Genomic DNA, 24,112 nt, shown 5'->3' with positions numbered 1-24,112 from the left:
AACCCGAAGCTTTAATACGTTTTTGATCAAACCCGATTACATTCCAGAAACAACATATAAAATCTTTCCGGACAAAACTAACATTTAAAAACTAATAAAATTATCCATATAATAGACATATTTATCATAAAAATTCACATTTTATCAAAACTTTAACGAGAGTATAAATTTTAAAATATTCGCCCATTTATAAAGACACCGCCCACAATTATTATAACTTCGATACAACCTTTGCGTTAAAGTCGTCCAAATTTAAAATATTTGACTCTTTAAAAGATACGGGAGCGAAGGTGATTTAAGTAGTATAACGTCCGACTACCGCGTGGGTGACACGGATTTGCGCCCGGGTATATATCACATTTTTTAGACTTCTGTTCTCTCGGTTCTGGACCACCCGTCTCCGAAATCGAACTAATACGTAGATTGATCCGGCGAATTAAAGGAAAGCCGGTGCGTGATTCCGTACGCGTCGTTACCTCGCAGGTAGTTAAATCGGTGCGGCCGTGTGCCTATTGTTCTTTACGCCTCCTCCGCGTACAGATAGTCTCGCATTATTTTTTAAAAAACGTTTGATAATACAACAAACTACATCTTATATTTTTAATTAAATTAAGCGAATATAAAAAAGTATTTTATTATAGACTAATTGAAAGTTTCGATTTACTTAAATGTGATCCGGGTTATAGTTTTTTGGGTCCGAACAGCCGAATTTGGCTTTAATTTCGATTGTTTCGCATTGTTAACGTGTACAGATTTTGATTTAGACGCATTCGAGTTTTATCTAAATCCAAATTTTGTGTATATAATAATAATTGCAAAATATTATTGTTGATTTTTATCACTTTTACTTTATTAACAACACCGTCTTCGTATCTACGGTGGCAACGATACAAAATATTTAAATCAAATTAAAAAGTAAATAAAATTAACACATTTATAATTTAAAAGACTTCGATTTAATAATAATTATTAATTTTTTGACATTTAAAATCGGTTAAATTACTTTCTACACACGCGTGTACCGTATGTGACATATTTTATTATAAATTGTTTTGTTTTTATCGGACGCTTCTTTCCGAAGCATTGCAAATAATTAAACTTATTGCGACAAATATAAAAGCATAAAATATAACGGTTGTGGCGAATCTCGCATCCTAATTTTGGATCTATTTCCTGTTCTTACGCTCATTTTTTTTATTGTTTTTTTTCCAAAGATAATTCAGTCTTCGTCGTAAACTTGTGTGGAATTAAAGGAAAATCGGATCTATTTACGTATATATTTTTGAAATGGACCGCAGTCGATTAAGTAAAATAGTTTAATGCTAAACGAACAGAAAGAAAACAAATAATTGTTTATTGCGAGGTGGTCGCAATGCCGGACTACAATTTTTAATTTACTTAATTTAAAATACCAGCTTTCCACCACAAATTAGTAGTGGCTTGCCCCCGTACGTCGTACCGTTCTTTTAACAACAGAGCCGTGCCGGTCCTCTAACGCTTTTCGGGGAAAAAATTTTAAATCGAATACGCAAACTGGAATAACGTCACTTCCGGTTTTCATTGGAAGTTTGAGTACAGCGAATTGGGGCCTCCTACCCCTAAGGTTTTCGTATCTGGTCTCGACTTTAATCTACCTAACCGTGTTCTCGAAATTAAGGAAAGATGGACGACAGTGGGAATTTATAGGTCTGAATTTTTTCGTAAGGTCGGTTTCGTCTCGCTTAAGGAGGTTAGATATCGTCTGGCTATTAAGAAGACATCTACTTCTCGTTGGTCGGACGATTTCGTCTGGCTAACGATAGTTTGCGATCGCGGGAACTACTACCGCGTCGTAAGGTGTTTTCCCCAACGAACCGATACGGGATACGAATTATTCGCATTCGGACGCCATTTATTGGACGATTAAGTTTAATAACTCGACTCGTGGGTACCTAAACGTTCGGCATTTTAATATTAATTTAATGCAAATGTATACGTACCCAATACTATTAAACAGAAAAAATAAATATATTCAATAAAAATCTTTGTTTTAACGAATGTACAATGTCGCGGCTCGGTAAATATTTACATTAACACCGAAACGAAAGTCTAGCGTAGGGAAAATCTGGGAATTACGCCGCCAAACGGCCTTCTTGCGAATCGGCGTAAACCCGGGGCTACCTATATTTTCTATGTATAAAAAACAAGAGAATTATATAAATGTATATTTTTTAAGTTCCTGTAATCTATTACGCTACTACTTTACAACACCGCAGTAATAATACCCGTTAAAATCTAATTTAATGACTTTGTCTTTTATTTAATTAATTTTATTTCTTTATTACAGATAAATAGAAAGATGAAATTAAGAGAACAGTGGTGTGAAAAAATAGCCAAAATATTAATAACCAGTATCGCCATTTCGGTACATTGGATCAGTTGGAGGTGAACCGAAATATCTCCCGTTTCACATATATTGTATATTATGCTAAAGAAACTTTTTTTACTTTTAAAAAATATTCTTCAATATGTAATACTACAATTTTAACAATAATCCTAATATTTGTTTATAAATTATTGTGTATTAATAAAAATGTTTTGTAATTTTATATATTAATCTAAATATATATATATATTTCGGTTAATGTTACCCTTGGTGGCAAGATGGCGACCATAGGGATTTTTCCCTACATTCTAGACGGCGACGGGGAAAATTTTCCCTAATTCGAGACTGCTGCGGGGATAATTTTTTCCCCTGCGTTCGACGTGGCTTACGCGTTTCCGGTCGCCATCTTCGTCTTCTATGGAGACTGCGCGCTGCGCACTGTTTCGTAATAACGCGACCTAGGAACTCCTATACTATAAGCTACTGTAAACCCTATTTTAAGAGAAAAAAAACATTTTTTTACTCACGTTGATTGTCTGTCATTTCCCTTTTTTACATTTTCTCCCGACTTTCGAACTTTGATCTTCGTTTATAATAGCATCCTTTTTCCCCCTTGTTTTGCGTCGGCTGCAACTGTCGATGACTTCTTATTTCTTCTTTTTTTACTCGCGGTGGTTGACGTTTCCTTATCCGGAGCCTTCTTTGATTTCTTCTTCTTATTATTATCGACGTTTTGAACGGGTGCAGACGGAACTGTCTCGGGTTCTACACTAGCTTTTCGAGATATCCCGGATGCTAAAGCCGAAATCGTCGCACCACATTCTAGACATAGGTAGTGCCATATGAATGACAAGATACATCCCCAGGACAGACGACCACATTTGCTTTTAAAAGTTCCTTCGTACACTGAATACTTAACTGCACACGAACTGCATCTAAATAGACATTCATTTCTTTCGCTTCTGTAATATAATTTGCATGTCTTATCGCACGTAGAACACTGCGACTCTATCTGCTGTATACCTAATTGGACCGCAAATTTGAATGCATTATCAATTGCCGGGTTCAATCTCAATTCCGAATAATCTGTTTCCATCATTTTATAAAACTTCCTGGTAGTACATTTGGCCCAGAATTCCTTCGAACTCAAATCAACGTCGCCCATGACGTGCACGAAATTTCAACAAAATAACGCAATTTCTTTTTGTTTTTACTCGTAAAAAATATAAATTGCCTTTTTAGCAATTCGGAAAGAACAGATATGGTAAAAAAAAAATTTCGATGCCAACACAACATGCAACACACCGTCTTCTAAACTCCCTGCAAACGAAATTTGCATAATTCGACGATCTCGGCACCAACACATTTCGTCACAAACGCGAAATCGCGCGTCTCCGTTTCGAGGTTACAGGAAACGCGGCCGCTACGTCGAACGCAGGGAAAAAAATTTCCCCGTTGCCGTCTAGAATGTAGGGAAAAATTTCCCCGGCCGCCATCTTGCCACCAAGGGTAACATTAACCTATATTTCTAATCCATTTAATTCAAAAACTTTCAATTACACATTATTAAATCGCTATCGGTATTTAAGATTTGAGGTTACCAAAAAAATTACACACTAATTCCGAAACGTTTATTTACATATTTTGAACTAATTTTCACTTAAAATTATTATTATATATCTATATCTATACACACACACGCACACACAAGCAACTTATATTACAGAGAGACTCAAACAGAAAATTTAAAATTGAAGATAACTTTTAATGTTATAAAAAACATACATGACAATGTCACTTTTATAACAAAGAATTACTGGTATACAAAAATTCTATCCTTACTCTTCTTTCAAATGATCGTAAATGCAATAAATATTCTTGCCGACTGTCAATGTTTTGCGGATGAAATTATACAAATGAAATGCCACTTTATTTTTACCTTCCGATATTTTCTACCACTCCTCCGCCTTCTTTTCCGTGAAATAAGAAGAAATTCTTGATGGGATTATCTTTACACGACACTGCCTACGTTGTTTAAAAAGTTAAGACAAATTATAAATAAATTAATCTAAACATTTTACTAATCGTATTATATGCGTAACAAATATATATATATAACTATATATTGTTAAAAAATTTAATTTTGTCGATAAAAACAAAATTGTAATAGATGTACGTATAATTTGACACTAAATATAGTACATATAAATATGATGTTTCTAAATTGGAGATCAGTTTTTAATTTTATTTGAATAAATTACATAAATGAAACTAACTTTTATCACTTCTTGCGCTAAAACACCTCCAACTACAGCAGAAACGGGACTTAACTCGCCAAATACTTGCCTAAAAAATAATAAACATGCCAACTGAACAGGTAGTTAAATATTTTATTTTAATTCCATAATTATTAAAAATCATCGTCAATAGTAATTATAAAGCACACTTATAGTATAGTTAAGAGAACAAAAAATATAAAATGAATTGTAACTAAAGAATTTTATGTATAATTAAAGAACTATTATATCTGACCACTACATTATGGCAGATAACCCGATAATTCAATTGATTATAAGGAACTACGTATGTGCAATGATGGAATAATTTTAACCATCTTCTACAGAAAGAAAAAAGTCTCTTCTCCCTATCCGTGGAAACTAAGCGAGATATGTTAGAATTATTTTATATTTGAAAAAATGATATAAATATGCAAAAAGGGAGTAACAACAAAAGATTTTGGCTTGATTGTTTTGTTTTTCATTTCTAATCACAAGTTAGATGGTCATATATCAATATAACATTTTCATTAAGGGAGAAAATTTTTTGATGATACTGTATTGTCAATAAAACTGCCTCTCTCTTAATTAAGAGTTTTGACCAGGAAGAAACCTATATAGCAGGAGTGGCCAAACCTTGTCACCATAGGAGCAGTATATTGTATATCAGAAATAGATAAGAACTGCATCCTATATTGAAACAATACCTTGTGTACATACTATATATATATTTTTTATATTAGGATTAGGAATTTGGTATACGGAAGTCGCGGTAAGGATCTATATAGCCACGGTTCGGCAACTGTGGCTATATAGTTTTATTTGTATTTAAAAATCATTTTCACATCTCCAAAATGAATAATTACTAATAATACTGTAAATTTTCTGTCGTTACTAACAATAATTGTATACGGTATGTGTATAAAGTTAAATTTATTAATTTTCGATCTCTGAAATTTAAATTTCGAAATTTCTCTCCGTTGCGTGTCGCCCCGGGTTGAATTTTTGTTGATGCCTAATGAAAATTTCCTGTTTTTGAAAAAAATAATCTTGGCTATTGTATTGTCTGAAATTATTTTTTTATTTTGCACAAACAATATATATATATTCATAAATGTAAAAAAAACTTATGTTTCGGAAGTTAGTTTTAATATAAAATCGAGGTCTGTATAAGAAGGCCGGGACGTGGGTGCCGGAGCCACTCTTTTGGGCCTCTTTGAGTCGCACGTTTAAAACAAACTTGTACGAGCGGTCGGTTTTATACAAAGTTAATTAGATTAATTTATGCAAGTTTAATTTTGCCCGGTGTTTTAAATCGATCGTCACTGCATTGTGTCTACGCAAGAAAGTTTAGTTTAATTAATGTCGTATAAAATCGACTGCTCGTACGAGTTTGTTTTAAATGCGCGATTCGAAAAGACCCGAAATGGCGGCCCCGGTACGCGTGTCCCGACCTTCTTATAAAGACCTTTATAAAATTATAATGACTAGCGCCGTCTACTTTGAAAAACGTTCCGACGCCAAAACGAAATATCTCGAATCGGCCGGTCGAGGTCGGCACGTGGCGACCAGAGATATGTGGGGAATAACACGGGATGGGTAAATGGATTTTTTTCAAAGATTCGTTTGTCAAAATTTGATTTCGCAGCATTCGCATTTCCGACTTCCCAATGAGCAATGCATGCACGTTTGTCAAAATTCGATTTCGCAGCATTCGCATTTCCGACTTCCCAATGAGCAATGCATGCACAAATCTCTCACTATTGACTGTTTGTAGAGTGTGTTGCCATTTTGAATTATATTTTGACTCTGTTCTCAGTCCCCGAGTACCTAGTCTGGTTTTATTTTGTGTGTGCATGATTTGGGCACTTAATACTCTGTGCCAAATTGCAACTCCTGACATGTATTCCTTCATACCTCTAAGCTAGTTACCCAACAAGCAGTATGATTTTATAAACATCATCTTGTCAATAATGCAATTATAATTTTAAAAATGTATATAGTAAAATTGGCATTCGTATATACAAATAAAATAATAATCATTAATTAATTATTGAATAATACTAATTTTTTCGAGTCAAAATAAATATTTTATATTGATTAACACAAAGTAATATATCGTATATGTGGTGCCCGTCCCCCGCGCCGATACGACTCGGTCGAGTCCGATGTCCTGCGTGGGCATCCTGCACGGGCGGAGAAAAAAGACGAACCGGTAGAGTAAGAAAAAGAAGAAGCGACGACGTAGCACGAACTATGCGTCTGCTTCCAGACGATTAATATCTGTTTAATAATTAGTATTGAGATGATTTGTTTAGTGTTCTTTGTTTTGTAATGTTTTCTGTATCGTATTAAAATATATGTCATTATATGTCATAAGAAGCTCTTTGTATTCTTTCTTAAACTGCATTCTGCATATGCTTCTTAATGGCCAGCCCAGCCATCTATAGATACCACATATACAATTTAATATACTAACTTACAATAACTTATATTATAGCAAAACACTGAACAATGTGTATAAGCAAAAATAAATAAATTTTAAAACCTTAGGCCCTGTTAAATTATATTTATCAAATGTATCTGGTAATTATATTGTCGCGCCGGCTCTGGCGGAGACTAGCGCCATCCTGTGGAGAGTGGCAGAACGAGAGAGAACGGTCTGGAATATTCAAAAAATAACGTTTAAGATGCTTCTTTTTACGAGTTCTGTAATGTTTTCGTTGAAGACTCCGAGTTGTACTGGAATGTCCTAGAGTACCGATCCACGGGTGTGTATACTTCTAACTTTTTCGACCTTTCGAGAAGTTACGATAGATTGGGGGAGCGGTAGTAAAAGAAAAGACTGGTGTCGCCGAGGAAGTGCATTTCTACCTCCTGTACGGATGAGTAACGAAGTGTCGTCAGAGTGACAGAGAAGTGAACAGTGTAAGTGCGAAGTAATTATAGTGTCTATTAGATTGTGAATTTGTTAGTGTATCTAAATAAAAGTGTCAGTTTCAATAAACTGTATTCTGAATTCATATTCCAAGCCCCACAGTTCTTAACAATATGAATCCAAATACACTATTTTATTAATTTTCTCAAAAAAATTATGAAAATTATGGGTTAACTTTAATAAAACATCACTTTCAACATGGTCAATCAGCCAAAATCAATAACAAATAATTTCTACTATCATTTTAATTTTCTCCATGCAAACGTTGATAATTTATACAAATAATAACAACTCAAAGCCCGACGAGTATATAATAAACCACCAAACAATCACCTATATCTAAATTAATATACTTCTGGAAGCAAAGACTCGCTTGGGATCCGGGTGGCGTAACTGGCAAGTGGAGGATGTGGGTTCAAGCCCCGTCCCAGGTTAGTTCTTTTATTCCAGAAGGTTCTAAATATTATTTAATAATTTATTTATTTAATTATAATTATTAATTTTCTTAAGAGATGGCGCCTAATGTCTACCTCTAGTGACAAATCACTTTGTACCAATCATTTATGTAGCCATATAGTAGCCCGATATTTAGGCAATCGTTTGGTGATTTGTTGACAATTTATATTATTATTATTATGTTAGGTGTAGTTGGTTATACTCGATTGACACCGGATGCTGTGTACTATGACGGACGAGTCAAAACATAGCAAACAAAAATTAAATAAGTGTGTTAGTATTCAGGGATTTCCTAATAATGTGGCATGTATTCAATATAGTGGCCTTCTATAGTGTGATGTATGTGTTTCTATTCAATTGTAATGTTCCCAGGCTTTGTGTAGTCTGTGTGGTATGACACCTGTAGAGGAGAGAATGACAGGTACAATAAGCACCCTATCCATCCTCCACAGATGCCTTATTTCCTGGGCGAGTTCTGTGTATTGCTATTTTTTCAGTGCATGCGTTTTGTATATTGTGAGTGTTTGGAATGGATATGTCTATAATGTATGTGATTTTATTGTGTTTGTCAATGAGTGTGATGTCTGGTCTGTTGTGGTAAATTGTTTTATCTGTAATTATGACTCTGTTGTACATTTTGTGCATGTTGTTTTCCAATACTGTCTGTGGAATGTATTTGTAGTATGGTTCGTGGATGTCTAATAATTTGTGTTTGTTTCCAAGCTCTTGGTGTATTACTGCAGTCGGCAACCTTTCTGACCTCACGGACCACTAAACTCATAATTTTGAATCCCGCAGACCACTATCGTGAATTTTTTTAAACAATACAAAATCCGTAGAATAATGATCATAAGAGTTCAATTTTACTACATTAATATGAAACTCTTGTGTTTAATTATAACAAATTAATGCAAGCCTAAAGTTTATTGCTACTTGTTTGAAACAAGTTTATGGATTCTTAGCACTTTTCCACGAAGGACAACAATCGCACTCACAATATTGTTTATTGTTCATCATTTATTGATAGCAATCGCTTCATATTTGGTTTTAGATTCGAATAAAACCCCCAACTAAGCATTTTGCATTTCTTTCGTAATACTTTGTGTAACCTTCTGTTAATCAATGTCCAAATTTCTCCACGGACCACCCAAATTTTCTCGCAGACCGCCAGTTGCCGACCGTTGGTGTATTATATTGCTACTTGATTATGCCTATGTAAATAATCTGTCTGTTGCAACCAGAAATGATGTATTGTACAGTTTCTGGCATGATGTGACATTTTCTGCATGTGTTATTTGTGAGTGTTGTATCTTTCAGTATGTGTTTTCTGTAGTTTCTAGTATTTATGACCTCTGATCCTGTACTGCAACCATAAACCCTTCTGTTTCCCCAAAGAGGCATCCCTGAGCTAACCAGCTGTTTGATACAGTTTTGTCAACAAAATTCTGGGCCAGGTTGTAGAAATGTCTGCCACAGAGTGCCTTTCAAGCCCATGATTGCTTAATGGTGTCTTGTCATGTCTTTAAATTTTATTAGTTCTTAACTATGAAATTATCTAGTTCATAATATAATATTAATTTCAAAATTAGAAAATGCTTACATTAAAACTTGATCTTCTAATCGTTTACTATCAATACTTAATTCTTTCATTACTTGATCTTTCAACTGTAGTAATTTATTAACATCATCTTCACGACTCTGTATTTGTGGATATCGTTGATTAATTTCCCAAAATTTGAAAATTACTGGACAGAAAAAAAAAGTATTTTAATTAAATTAAAATTTTAAGTTAATTACAAAAATGTAAAATTGAAAATTTATACAACAGATATAACAATAGAATATTTAATATTTTCAATAAACTTATCTTTAGTTAAAATAATCTTAATATAAAAATCACAATTATAAATGATAGAAAAAAAATTTAGCCATAAGTCTGAATAAGCAGTTTCTAATGTAATATTGATGTAATTCAGTGGTTTCCAACCTGTGGGGCGTCCCCCCCTAGGGGGCCGCGAGACTGTTGCAAGGGGAGCATGCAGCTGTTTCCAAAATATCATTTTCGAATACAAACCAAAAAAGTCGAATAGGTGTCAAAAAAATAAATCAGCAAAATAGGTATACGTAATCCACAATCCTCGCCGCGAATTTTTCGGGTACAAATGCCAAAACATCCATCCATACTCTTGCTGGAACGAAAACATCTCGCTTTCGCGTTTGGAGCCGAGCGCCGGCGGGGCGAGGAAACAAAAGACAAGCGCGGAACATCCCGGGTATTCTCGTGCTTACTCGCGCCAAACTTCAGTAAACAGAAGCATCTGTTTTTTTTTCTGTTGTCTATGAACAGAATTAGTTCGTTAGTAGTGCTCGCGATAACCACGTTGATATATAGAATGAAACACTTCGCTTTGGTAACTTCTAAATTAATATTGAGGTAAATTTCATAACTGTTATAATAGTACATTATTTTTAGTACATTTAAAATTATTATTTCTTATAATAAATAATTATTTTTTTATGTATATTTTTACATAATATTGTATATTATTTTGTAGCCCATTAAATAAATTATAATATCAGTTGAGTATTTATGAAATTAGATTGTTAGAAAAATTAAAGAAACGCAACAATTTTTTTTTTAAGGGGGGCACAGGTACAAAAAGATTGGAAACCACTGATGTAATTATTCAATATATCATTTATAATAGGAATCATATTTTGGAATTTACAATAATTTGATATAAAATTTTCAATTTTATTAAAAAATACGGCTAAAAGTTTTGTTTTTGTCCACTTTTAAAATTAAAAAACCCGAGTGAAATGCATTTTAAAATTATATTAAATTAACCAGTTTAAGTATCGTACATTTTTCTTCGAATATATACGAATGCAATATGATGTAATATTGGAGTATAGCACGTTTCACAATCTTGGCCAGATCTGCTATAATTATATTAGCAAGAACAAATCTATGTTAATATGTTAAGGGTACAAGTTATATAAATTTTACAAGATACAAAAGCATCTGTCAAGACACTAGCTTTACAATCTTTAAACAATTCTTCACCCAAAAACCTAATAACCGGTGCCAGTCCACTTAAATTATATGGCAAACGTTTTCGGACACTTCACTGCGCCCTTCCTCAAGCCTTCTAATCTTCTTACAACGAATTTTCGAACAAACAAAATCATATTTCCGTTACGCACGTGCCAACCGAATAAAATTTAAAAATCAAAAAAAAAAAAAAATTAAAAAATCGAACAACTCAAATTCCAACGGTTCAACTAACTTCCGTAAACGAAGCTTCCTCCGAACATTCTACTGTTTTGCTATTTACAAATTCCTACATCGCTCCGCCCTTCCTCTAACGAGTGATGACGTAAGCAGCTCTACGTCATTGCTAAACGTCGCACTTTTTAACTAATTTCAAAAACGCTCCTCCACTCTTTCAATAAAAGATCGTCATCCCGTTTCCTTTCTTTTACTCTGTCTCGTCTTTTTGCAGCAGGGCCTGCCAAGCCATCGATAATTTCATCTCATCTTTTGCGTTAATAGGCTGTGATGAACGGAAGGCCTTATAGAATTCTATTTGTTCCAGCCATCTAATTTGCTCAGCATGCTTAGTGGTAGCAAGCAACTTCGCTGCCCCGAAGTCCGGGACTATTTCCGGGTCGGACGCATAAATCGCTAATGAGGTGGTGGCTCTCCCATGCTCAATATCTTTCTGGTGTTCTCTCAATCTTACTTCCATCGCTCTTTTCGTGGATCCAATGTAGACCAATTCCTCATTGCACCTATTATCTGTTAGTGGGATAGCGTATACCCCAGGAAGTTTGCAACTATTCGTTCTGTCCTTATCATTCCGTAGTAGTTGCAGCATAGAGGGACATCTCCTGAAAGCTATGTCGAACCCTTGTCTTTTCGCAATTTTTCTATATAAAGGTGCCAATATCGGGTTGTATGAAAGGGGTACGATAATATTCGCTGTTCTTTGATTATTCCATAGGCATTCAGATAGCAACAGACGGGATACAAACAGCGGTGTACAGGAAGGCAACAGGCAGCTCAAGTTACATAACAGCGGATTCGTGTGACCCGTTCAGGTATAAAATGGCTGCGTTCAGGTCCCTGATTAAAAGGGCGTACACTCACAGCACCACCCAGGAAGCAGTACAGAAGGAATTGGATCACCTACGGGTGGTGGCGCAAGAGCACGGGTACAGCAGACTGATACAGCAACTGGAAAGAAATTATCTAAATGCCGACGGTCCTGACACTCCGGTGAATGGGAATAATCAAAGAACAGCGAATATTATCGTACCCCTTTCATACAACCCGATATTGGCACCTTTATATAGAAAAATTGCGAAAAGACAAGGGTTCGACATAGCTTACAGGAGATGCCCGTCTATGCTGCAACTACTACGGAATGATAAGGACAGAACGAATAGTTGCAAACTTCCTGGGGTATACGCTATCCCACTAACAGATAATAGGTGCAATGAGGAATTGGTCTACATTGGATCCACGAAAAGAGCGATGGAAGTAAGATTGAGAGAACACCAGAAAGATATTGAGCATGGGAGAGCCACCACCTCATTAGCGATTTATGCGTCCGACCCGGAAATAGTCCCGGACTTCGGGGCAGCGAAGTTGCTTGCTACCACTAAGCATGCTGAGCAAATTAGATGGCTGGAACAAATAGAATTCTATAAGGCCTTCCGTTCATCACAGCCTATTAACGCAAAAGATGAGATGAAATTATCGATGGCTTGGCAGGCCCTGCTGCAAAAAGACGAGACAGAGTAAAAGAAAGGAAACGGGATGACGATCTTTTATTGAAAGAGTGGAGGAGCGTTTTTGAAATTAGTTAAAAAGTGCGACGTTTAGCAATGACGTAGAGCTGCTTACGTCATCACTCGTTAGAGGAAGGGCGGAGCGATGTAGGAATTTGTAAATAGCAAAACAGTAGAATGTTCGGAGGAAGCTTCGTTTACGGAAGTTAGTTGAACCGTTGGAATTTGAGTTGTTCGATTTTTTAATTTTTTTTTTTTTTTGATTTTTAAATTTTATTCGGTTGGCACGTGCGTAACGGAAATATGACTTTGTTTGTTCGAAAATTCGTTGTAAGAAGATTAGAAGGCTTGAGGAAGGGCGCAGTGAAGTGTCCGAAAACGTTTGCCATATAATTTAAGTGGACTGGCACCGGTTATTAGGTTTTTGGGTGAAGAATTATTTACAATCCGGTGTTTTAGTAGGAGTTTATGTGGATTTAATCTTTAAACATTCCTAAGTCACATTTGGATAATGTGCAGCATCCATCCAGTATTTATGAAAACACCTTGTAGTTTATCCTAAAACTGAAGGTAAAGACTACTTAAAATGATATGAATAGTTCAAATATTTCAAAAAGTATTTCCAAGGCAAGATGTGATCTATTATAACAGATTGATGATATATAAGAATATTACTCTGTCTATGGAAAGAATTAACTTGAGAGCAATGTCATGTGATGGCCTTCAGTTAAACCAATCAGCACATTCTCTAACAATGTAAGCACTTCACTTTTTGCTTAATACATCAGGCAATATGTGAATTTTATTTTCTTTCACTAGATGGCAAAATGGCTTTTCCATTAATTAATTTTTACAGCATGCATTAACTGTAAAGAATTGTGCATTTAACAATTACTACAGTGAACTTCCTCATATTCCAATACCAGAATGTGATGCTTCCATAACACTGCTTGTAATAGAGTGACACATTTAACAAATGAGGAAGAAACAAAAAGTAACTCGCCACAAATAAGTAATCAATGGCTGATTCTCATTGGTTAATATTCAAAGTTGATTATTTCCATAAACAGACTGTAAGAACTTCAATGTTTGATCTTACTCTGAAAATTAATAAGTTTCATTACCAGCAATAAAAATTCTTGTCTATACTTTAAGAGAAGAAAAAATATTTTATTCAGTTTTCGCATATTATGTATTATTTAATCTCACATTACACATTATGATATATGTGCAGGTAAGATTGACTAAAATACAACATCCATTAAAGTTCTTTTTTTTTTAAAGACAAACAGTTTCTTAAATGGAGCTTAATAAAATTTAAAACTTATATATTGTTAAATGTAGGGAATATACAAAGTGAGCAAATGAAAACAGGGGTCACAAGAAGTAACATGAAAAGTTTGGCAATACTACAAGTCAGATAGGCAACTTCGTGAGTCTAGAGAATTTGTCATTGCCATGCTATGCAACAAATCCTTAAATCTCAAACACTTAGGGTGCTTATACTTTTAGCTCCGATCTTGCCCCTAGCGTGCTCGGCCCGTATACTTTTTGTTAGCTACCGACGAGCACGGCGTATACTTTTCGCACCTGTGACGTCATTGCTAGCATTCCTGGCGTGCTCGGAGAATTTACGACGAGCTTGACGTTTGTTCAAAGATGGCGGCGTCCACGTACGATGTTATGGTTACTTTACCGGACGGAAAAGAAGTTAATCTACAGGTTAACGAAGACGTTTGTCGTCAGATGGCGGAAGGTAAGTAAAAATGGATTCCGGTAGGATTCCTAAAAGTGTATAATTTTATATCATAAATCCTATTTCGATAACAGAGGACTTCATTACAGATGTAAATTATGCCAGATCGTCGTCTTCAGACGCCGAATCTAGAGACCGTAGTTGCGAAATTATTGCTACGGCCGCCGACACTAATCCGGAAGCCGCCATTACCGTGTATACTTTTACGAGCGTGCTAGTACAACGTCGGGCCGAGCTAGGTGTCGGCTCGGCGAGCTTGGAAGCTAGCAAAAAGTAAACGCACCCTTACTACGATCTTGAGAAATGACATCTTTTAAGGTTGTAGTAAATGGTTGAATTAAAAATTAGTCTAGTGAAATTGAGACATTTATCTCAAGACTGCATTATTTTACAAGTCTGTTCACATGGAAGATAATTCAGCCTTGAGTAAATGTCTCAAACTATATAGCTTTTTGTTTGCAATAATTTTTTTGTTATATGTATTTCTCTGGAGTATCATTTACTAAAAGATCTGTAAATTAACTTTTTTCAGCATAGGTGATAAAGGATATTTCCAAATAAGCCATTGTTTTAATTTTTCAGTAACTTTCCTTCTTTATTTAAATTTCCATTATGAAAATTTGTTCTTCACTGTAAGAATTATCAGCTATTGTAATATTTAAATAGTAACAAGCTAACACTACACTTGGGAGTTAGTAATGTGTGATGAGTCACTTAAGCACCTTACAATTTGCAACGTCGTTAAACTTCTCACACTACTTCTCGAAAGACCCGTTTTTATTTATTTGACAAACAGACAAAAACTGTAGATATAATTACTATAAATAGTAAAACTTTTGAGGTGCTCTCCAAATATAAGATGATAAATTTTAACTTCTGAAACATACCATGAAGAAGAAAAAATAGAGAGGAAGTTTGCTTATTAAGAGCTGTCCCAAATTTTCCAGCTTTGGCTGCTAATGCTTTTTCTAAAGATGTAAAATCAACAGACTGAAATTGAAAATATAAAAATCATAATTTTATACTTTAATACAATTTGTCAAAGTATAGCTTTGGTTTTCACTCACTTTTGTAATTATTTGAGTTGTTTTTTCTTCTGTACGGAGTTTCTTCGTTTTCGGTTCTTTACATTCCTGTTTCATTGTAAAAGTTGCTCTTTCTCTGAAAATAAAAAAGATAAAAAGTTTTGAGAGAGAAAATAACAACTAAATTATAAATCAAAATATTATTAAAATATAATAATAATTATATCATATTTTTGAAACAAACTGTAAAAACATTTCCATTATAAGAAATATTTTTTCTGATAAAAATGTTTTCACAATTTTTTATTTCAGAAATCAACAGATTCAATTATTTCAGGTTATATGTATACTATCTAACTTTTAGAAAAGAAAACTTGAGAATCATATAGAGCATTAAAATTTAACATCAACTACTTAAAAGCATATTATTCAGTTTCATAAATAAGCATTAACGGTGGGTACATTCGTTAAGTTGTACAAGTTAAACAAATTACTAATAAGTCGGTCATAAAGTAGTAATTCGGCTGAATATACATACTCTATTCTAATGATATTTCAAACAAAATTCACCAAAGAACGAGTTAGTTCGTATCACGACGAAAATGGCATCCGGTGATACCGACGTTTCTAAATTCACTCAAAGGTATAAATTGTAAATTAAAAGCCGAATAACAGAAATGATCCGAGAAACATATTTCAGATAAGACTGTACTAGTGACATCCGTAACTTGAATTTTAGAAACAGCCATTTTCTGTAAAAAAATCATTCAAAATGTCTGGCAAAAGCAAGAATACAATGACATCATTCGCCTTTAACTTGTTCAACCATATAAATGTATCCAGTGTTCTACATTCCTTAGGCTACAGCAGGTTGTTTACACATATTTTCATAATGATTAACAATCATAGCTCAAATGATTTAATTTCAAAAAGTATTTAAATTCTGTTGACAGTACAATCAATTTTATAAGTTTTTAAACAAAAAAAATTTGTTTTGAAGAATTTTCAACATGTGATAGATTGTATGTTTAAATTACGAAGCTGATTTTGAATTAAGAACAGAAAGGTACTTACTCAACATACGAGTGATGATTCAAATCTAAGAAGCAATAGCCATAAAATCCCCAAACATCACCACAAAAGAATTTTTTTTCGTGTTTTCTGCACAAATTATTTAATCGAATCAGAGTTTTGGTATTTGAACTAATTATACAAACTACATTATATGATAGGAAGAATTCATTATTTATATCTTCTACTGAATTAACATTAGGAGTAACCTCAACCATTGGATTTAACAACTGTAACTGCTGGCATGCAACTTCAGCTCGCTGAAAATAAATGTAAAAATAAAAAATCTATACTTTTAATAACTTTTAAATAAATATCAAACTTCATAAAAACAAAAAAATTAATTCTGAATATATAATATATTAATTTCATTAAATACTTCAAATTATAATTTATAAAAAAGTTATTAATGCCTACATACTTTGACAAAAAAAATTTTAGATAAACAAATTTTTAATAGACTAAATATAAAAAACATTTAAATAAAGAACCTTTAATGCATACAGTAAATCAATCAGCATGCAATCATTTAGGTTTTTACAATTCCACAATTCAAAATATCATTAAATCAAATTTATCACATATAGGTATCTTTCATTAAAAGTGATCTCATTTTGTGTGTTTCTGCCATAACATCATTTGCTTACATATCTGAGCCAATCATAATGACTCATATCTATGATTCAATTAGTATTTGTGCAGCCAGTGTTGCAAATGTTTGACTTTTAATAGCTGCAGAATCCAAAGCACCACAAACAACATTTTGCCTTTTAATCACTGTAAACTCTAGCCATTTTTTTTAATGACTGTTTCTTCAATAGAGTTGAAAATCATCAATCCATCAACCTAGAAAGTTCAATGAATATTTCAATTTCAATTCCTGTATCAGTTAATTTGTAATTTAAGTAAACTAAAATAACACTCACTTTAACCATTAACCGGTGTGAATTACGATTAACTCTCAAATATCGAACGTTTTTGTAACTCCTTCCGGGTTCTTCCTCGAGCTTCTTTCAATTTTAAACAGGCCGGATCTTCTAAAACAAACAAATATAAAATTCGAACATAATCAAATGGAGAGACGAAGATTTTAAATAATGTGTCCTTATGTTTAAATAAAATTGAACATTAACCAATATTGCCGATAAACAACCATAATATCAAATTTGAACCTAAAATGAAAGAGTACGAGTTCAAACAACGAGACTTATGTGCATGCATTCCCGTGTCGTCCTTAAATAAGATTGAATGTTAAATATCATTGCCAAGTAAAGTCTGCCATGCCATAGAAAGACACATTTTCCCGAAATTAATGCACGTGGATCTGCAGCTAGCTTTAAAAATCTCGATCGCCTCCAACCATTTGAGGTGTTCCGGGTGTGGGGTGGATTTATTTAAGGACGACACGAGAATGCGTGCACGTAAGTTCTCCTTGTTCGAACTCGTCCTCGTATTCTTTCATTTTAGGTTTGAATTTGATATTATGGTCGTTTATCGGCAACGTCGATTAATGCGTTCGATTTTATTTAAACATGTCACGAGTATGCCCGTGTATAAGGACACGTTATTTGAAATCTTCGTCTCTCCATTTGATTATGTTCGAATTTTATATTTACGTTCGTTTTAGAAGATCCGGCCGGTTTAGAGTCGAAAGAAACCCGAGGAAGAACCCGGAAGGAGTTACAAAAACGTTCGATATTCAAGAGTTAATCGTAATTCATACCGGTTAATGGTTGAAGTGAGTCTAATTTTATATTCATCCCAGCGTGGTGCAGATATGTAATCTTGAGTAAACTATCAGTTATAATTTGATTGTTAGATGGTTGAGGTAATATAAGTTCTAATCTACCATTCTAGGGAACTGGGTTCAAGTCCAAATCACCTCAAATTTTTATGAATATGTTGACTTAGATAATTAAGCCTCTTCCCTAATCACTCATCCAAATATACCATGTTATCTTGATTCTAACGTGCACTTTTTTTGGATTCCGTCTCTCCAAAACTGGAGTGCACATTAGAATTGGGCACAAAATCAACTCAATGCAGCCTCGTTCGAGTCTCTTACTCCTCATTTCCGCTCGGTAATTTGCATTATTACATCATCAGTATAGATGTGGTACATGTTACTTCCACTTGTTTTAATTTTGGTTTTGGCACTCAAATAGTATAATTACTATTTTGTGATCTTTTACATTACAGCAGGCCAAGTGAATAATATCCAACAGATAGATCACCTACGAAACTAAGTTTAAGCAGAGTTATCAGCTAAGCTGAAAAATATATACAGATTTCAGTGTGATATTATCTATCTGGAAAATTTAATGTTGATGCATACTGATAAAAAGTCTCTTAAAATATTGGAAATTAATTGGAAAAATTCAGCCTTTAAAATTTAATATTAAATGTATTCAACAATCAAATCTTTTTAGTATTTAAAATAAACCATGATCTATTTCACAAATACACTAAAACATCTGAATTATCAAGCATATTTTATATTACAATTAAAAATAAATTAATTACTATTAAAAAATATATAATTGAATAAATGATTTACTAAGTAAGTACACATTTAAACTGAAAATATTTAAAATAAAATGAAATATAAATTTTAGTAAATGAAATTGTTTACAAGACTACTTTTTTGATTGTGACAGAAAATCCTTAGATCAAAAAGTACCAGAAAATAATTTACACAATTAAAACAGTACTGAATTTTCTAATACATGCAGTCCCATCCATTCCCAAAGTTTGAACATAATGTATTCCTAATAGTGATGTAACGAATATTCGGTTACTACCCAGTGTTCGGCCTATTCGGCCTATTTTTCTCTATTCGGCCGAATACCGAATACCTAAAAAGAGGAGTAAGGAATAACAAAAACACAGTAAATTAATAATTTTGGAAACTTTTATTAATGCTAAACATTAAATTATAATTATTAAAGTTAATAAGAAATAGTGTCTAACTCTAGTAATCTAGCCCGATATCTTATGGCATTGATGGCGTGTAGGTTAGAATGTATCGGGCATTAATATTATTGATTAGTTAATTATGTTATATTCGTATTCGCGTATATTTTTATATTTTTTACGATATTTTAAAATGATTTACGAAACGTTTTATTGAAACTTATCGTATTTAATGAAAGAATTATTTATCTATTTCTAGAAGATGAGTAACTAATATATAATTTATTTTATATATAAAGCAAAGAATGAGCATTTCTCATTATATGCAAAAGATAACATTTGAAATCGTGTTAATTTTAAAAATATTGACAAAAACAATAGCAACAAATTATCACAAAACTTCACAAATAGAAACCCCCCAATAATATATTTGAACTGTTCCACATCTGGGGAGAAACTAGACCATATGTCCCCACTAAAGTATATATCCTTAGGGTACTATTCAGTCTACAAATACGTAGTAAAAATAAAATTTTACTGCTTAATTAAAGAGTTAAAAAGATCGATTGCAAATAAAATAACTTATAAGTTATAACTTACATCTAAATACCAACAACTGCCGAATCATATCGGGCTATTTACGGCTATTACATAAATTATAAACCAATTTGGTACTAGAGGTAGACGTTAGACTCCATCTCATATTAACTTTAATAATTATAATTTAATTAATTAAAATAATTTAGACCTACTGGAAGAAAAAATCATAGCGACATCGGGCCAATAGAGAGCAGAGTGCGCAATCCTTGCATAATGAGGTTTGCGCGCTAATTTTTATATGTGCGTTAATCAAGCCGAATATTTGGCCATTCGGCCACGCTCCTGGCCGAATATTCGGTATTCGGCTGAGGCCGAATATACTATTCGTTACATCACTAATTCCTAAACATGTTTATTAAAGTCAAACGGTCAAACCTCGAGCAATACAGGTATATTTGTAAAGGGAATTCTGTTCCCAGAACTATAAAGACACATTATAAAGTCTCTTATTAAGATAAGAAGTTTTCATTTTTCACAGGGATATGTTACAAAGAAAACAAGGTGTTTAAATCTTAGATTACATAAGTATTAATTTTCACAAATAGTTTTTTAATCTTAATAAAGAGAAAAGTGACTGAAAGTACAATATGGCGGCTCCAAATTTTTTTGTTGGCTAAAAAATGTACAAGAGAGCAAATTGTCTAAAAGGACTACCTCTAAATTAATAAATTAATACTTTTGTAATTTCATCAATAGTAGAATTTTACATAATATTTTACTGCACAAGAAAAGTTATATTATCTTATCATAAGAAAGAAAGATTTTTGCAACTTTTCTACAGTCAAAGCTTTAATTCACCATGCTGAAAATATTGAGTTTTCTGGACATTGTGTTGACATTTTAAGAAAATAACTAAAATAAATTATTTACTTTGTAATAAATCAGTTTAAATGAAAAATATAGTATTATTGTTCTCTTACAATATTAATCCAATGATCAGATATTTGAAAACTGTTTCTTTGATAAAATTCATAGGCTAGAATAAGATCTGACTGAACACACTGGGCACCAAGAATTCTCCATTTCCTATGATCTCTTGTAACAGAGTTTGCATCTTCCCAATTAATATTTCAGAAATCATCCTTAAATTATTGCCCCAAGTTTTGCGCGGTCTTCTCGTCACCAGGAGGAATCCACCATAAGGAATTTTAGGATACGTACGGATCTAATAAAAATAGTAGAAGGACTAGTCTTTGTAGAACTTCATTTGTAATATAGGAATAATATGGAAAATATAGTAAGAAATAAATATCGAATTTTGATTGCGATCCGTCTCTGTGTTAAATTTCTCAAAGTCGAATAGAAGAGAGTAATTTTTAACTTGTTTATTTCTGAAAATATAATTTTTAGAATTATTAATTCAATTCATTTGTAATGTTACCATAGTAACAAATTTTAAAGATCTTATGTAGACATCTATGATGGAACACATTTAATTTTTTGTGGTAGTCCTCCAAGCATAAATTTTTGTTGATTGTGCTAACAACCTTGGACAGTTCAGTTCAGTTCAGTTTTATTAAAAGGTACAAATTAATGTACATCCTGGCTCCGCAATTAGCACTACCAGGGTTCAATACAGAATACATAAATTGGAATTACAGATATATATAAAGTTACAAATGAATGTGAGAAATAAAATATAAAACAAAATAATAACAATAACAATAATAATAATAATACGATAAAAGAAAGTAAAAGACTTAATAACTAGTATGTACAATTATATACAAGTTGAACAGTATTGCAGAATGTATATAAGATAAGATATACAAACAAAAGAGGAAAGTATTACAATGTGGTGAGAGAAGAAAGCCAATTAACAAATAGTACAAAAATTTACATGCTGAACAGTATTACTGATGGTGATATAAGAAATGCAACGCAACAGGCAAGCAGGAGACAGACCGTAGTGTAAGTAGTACAGCCACGGGTAGTACAATGAGATCGCGTGATGAGTAGGCTGCCAGCTGCAGAGGAAGAGTCCGATGGCGGCAGCTGAATCTAGTTGTTGATGAGCCTCATTGAGTGGTTGCTGAAACTTCTGGCTAACCTTTCAAAGGCAAGGAAGATTTCCTTGCTGGCCCAAATGTTAGAGTGGTTGTATGGCCAGCTAATATTAAGTTCATCCATGAGGAGTCTAATATTCATGCGTTCGTGTTCAAGAGTATAGCAGTCAAAGAGGTAATGATCGGAGCCATCTTCCACTTGGCAAGTCGGGCAGACTTGTGGGTCCCTGTTGGTGAAACGGTGCAGGTAGGCTGCAAATTTACCATGGTTGGTAAGTAACTGCGTAGTGTAGTAATTTGGAGAAAACCACTGCACGGAGAGGAAGCGATGTAAGTCAGTCCCTAGTGGCAAGTGTGGCAATGGTTTCGTGTCTTTTAATGAGTTTGTAGAAAGCATCGAAGATTTCCTTGTTTTTAATGAAGACGTCGTGATCACATGGCCAATCAATATTGTAGCTGTTTACAGTGATTTTTAGATTGAGACGTTCTGTTTCGAGAGAAATGCATTTTAATATATAGGTCAATGTTATCTTGAAGATTACAGATAGCACATTAGGCATTACTTTTGTTCCTAAAACGCTGAAGATAATTGGAAAATTTAGCGTGTCCAGTAAGAAACTGGGTGAGAGGAAAACTTGGTTTAACCCATTCGTATGTATCATGAAAATTTTTAACATCTGGTACGAATTTGAAAGTAATGTTATTATGTTTTTGAGTCCAGTTATTTTGCCAACGATGGAGTATATCATCGTATAATAGTTTTTTGACACTTCTCCGGCAGATCTTATTATATATAGTGCAAGTAGTCATACCCCTGGCGGCTTCCTTAGCTAATTGATCCGCACGTTCGTTTCCTATTAATCCCTGATGTCCTCTTGTCCAAGTGATGCTATATTCATCGGTAGAATTGTAGAATAAGTAACGAATGCGAGTGGCAATAGGGTGCGGTTTTCTACTACGAAGAAGTTGAATAGCAGAATATGAATCACTAATTATATGGACGTTCTTATATTCCTGGTAAAGTTCGATCCAGTAGGTAGCCATGTATATAGCTAGCAATTCCGCCTGGAATACCGTACTTGCTTTATGTAACTTGCCTTTTACATTGTGTATTTCCATGTTGTGTTCGTAGACTACAAAAGCACAACCGATGGATTCGTCGATTCCAGAACCATCAGTATAAATTTCAAAGTCGGGTTGTGTGGGAGGATCAATCCGAAATAGGTTGTTAATGTATGGAGGTAGACTTTCAGCAGTTGGACTATGATTTTCATAGTTTTCCGATCTAATTTCACCGGTAGAAGTGCAAATATTGGTTCCTATTTTCAGTTGGTGTAGATTGTATTCGAGTTGGATAATCTCTGTAATTGGAGGTTTTCGAGCTAGTACCTGTAAGCTACAAGTAGGAGTTGTCCTATATGCTCTCGTTATTAAAATCAGTGCTTTCCTCTGTGAAGATATTAATTTTCGATGTAGGTGAACTTTATGAATGGCGTTACCCCAACTACAGCAACCGTAAGTAATAATGGGGATGTAAATTTGATCATAAATAATATTTATAGCGTCTGATGTGAGTCCCCAGTTTTTCCTAGCAATTTGTGAGAAAGCATGAAAGATTAAGGTTGTTCTCTTAGCAATATATTTGACATGATCTTCCCAGCCAAGTCTAAAATCTATCCATACGCCGAGATATTTAATGCTTTTTTTCAATTTTAATCGGCATATTATTCATTTTGATTGAAGGTTTGCGAAGGTATAAGTTGGGTTGTCGTGGCTTGTTGAATACGATTCCAATAGTCTTATTCGGATTAAAGTTTAATTTGTATTGTTTTCCCCATTGATATATTTTTTCGAGTATCTCGTTGCCACGTTTTTCCAATACTGCACGAGATCTCCCACCAATAAGAAT

The 24,112-nt window shown here is 33.6% G+C and overlaps 1 protein-coding gene across 1 annotated transcript in view; it reads right to left on the bottom strand.

Moving 5' to 3' along the window:
* Positions 1-4,109: 4,109 nt before the first annotated feature.
* The window catches only part of Aos1 (activator of SUMO 1), a 31,407-nt gene continuing 11,404 nt past the window's right edge, over positions 4,110-24,112 (bottom strand). Inside the window, exons 4-9 of the mRNA XM_067271177.1 lie at positions 16,688-16,944; positions 15,656-15,749; positions 15,476-15,578; positions 9,636-9,780; positions 4,642-4,711; positions 4,110-4,390 (exon numbers count right to left, since the gene is read on the bottom strand). Of these exons, the coding sequence (XP_067127278.1) occupies positions 4,301-4,390; positions 4,642-4,711; positions 9,636-9,780; positions 15,476-15,578; positions 15,656-15,749; positions 16,688-16,944 (759 nt within the window). The 3' untranslated portion in view covers positions 4,110-4,300. The remainder of the gene's footprint in view (positions 4,391-4,641; positions 4,712-9,635; positions 9,781-15,475; positions 15,579-15,655; positions 15,750-16,687; positions 16,945-24,112) is intronic.

The sequence above is a fragment of the Centruroides vittatus genome, unplaced genomic scaffold, assembly GCF_030686945.1.
Source record: "Centruroides vittatus isolate TY-2023 unplaced genomic scaffold, ASM3068694v2 contig_392, whole genome shotgun sequence".
NCBI classification, from domain to species: Eukaryota; Metazoa; Arthropoda; class Arachnida; order Scorpiones; family Buthidae; genus Centruroides; species Centruroides vittatus.
Note: the sequence above shows the minus strand (reverse complement) of the source record. Positions and strands in the feature narration are given on the sequence as shown.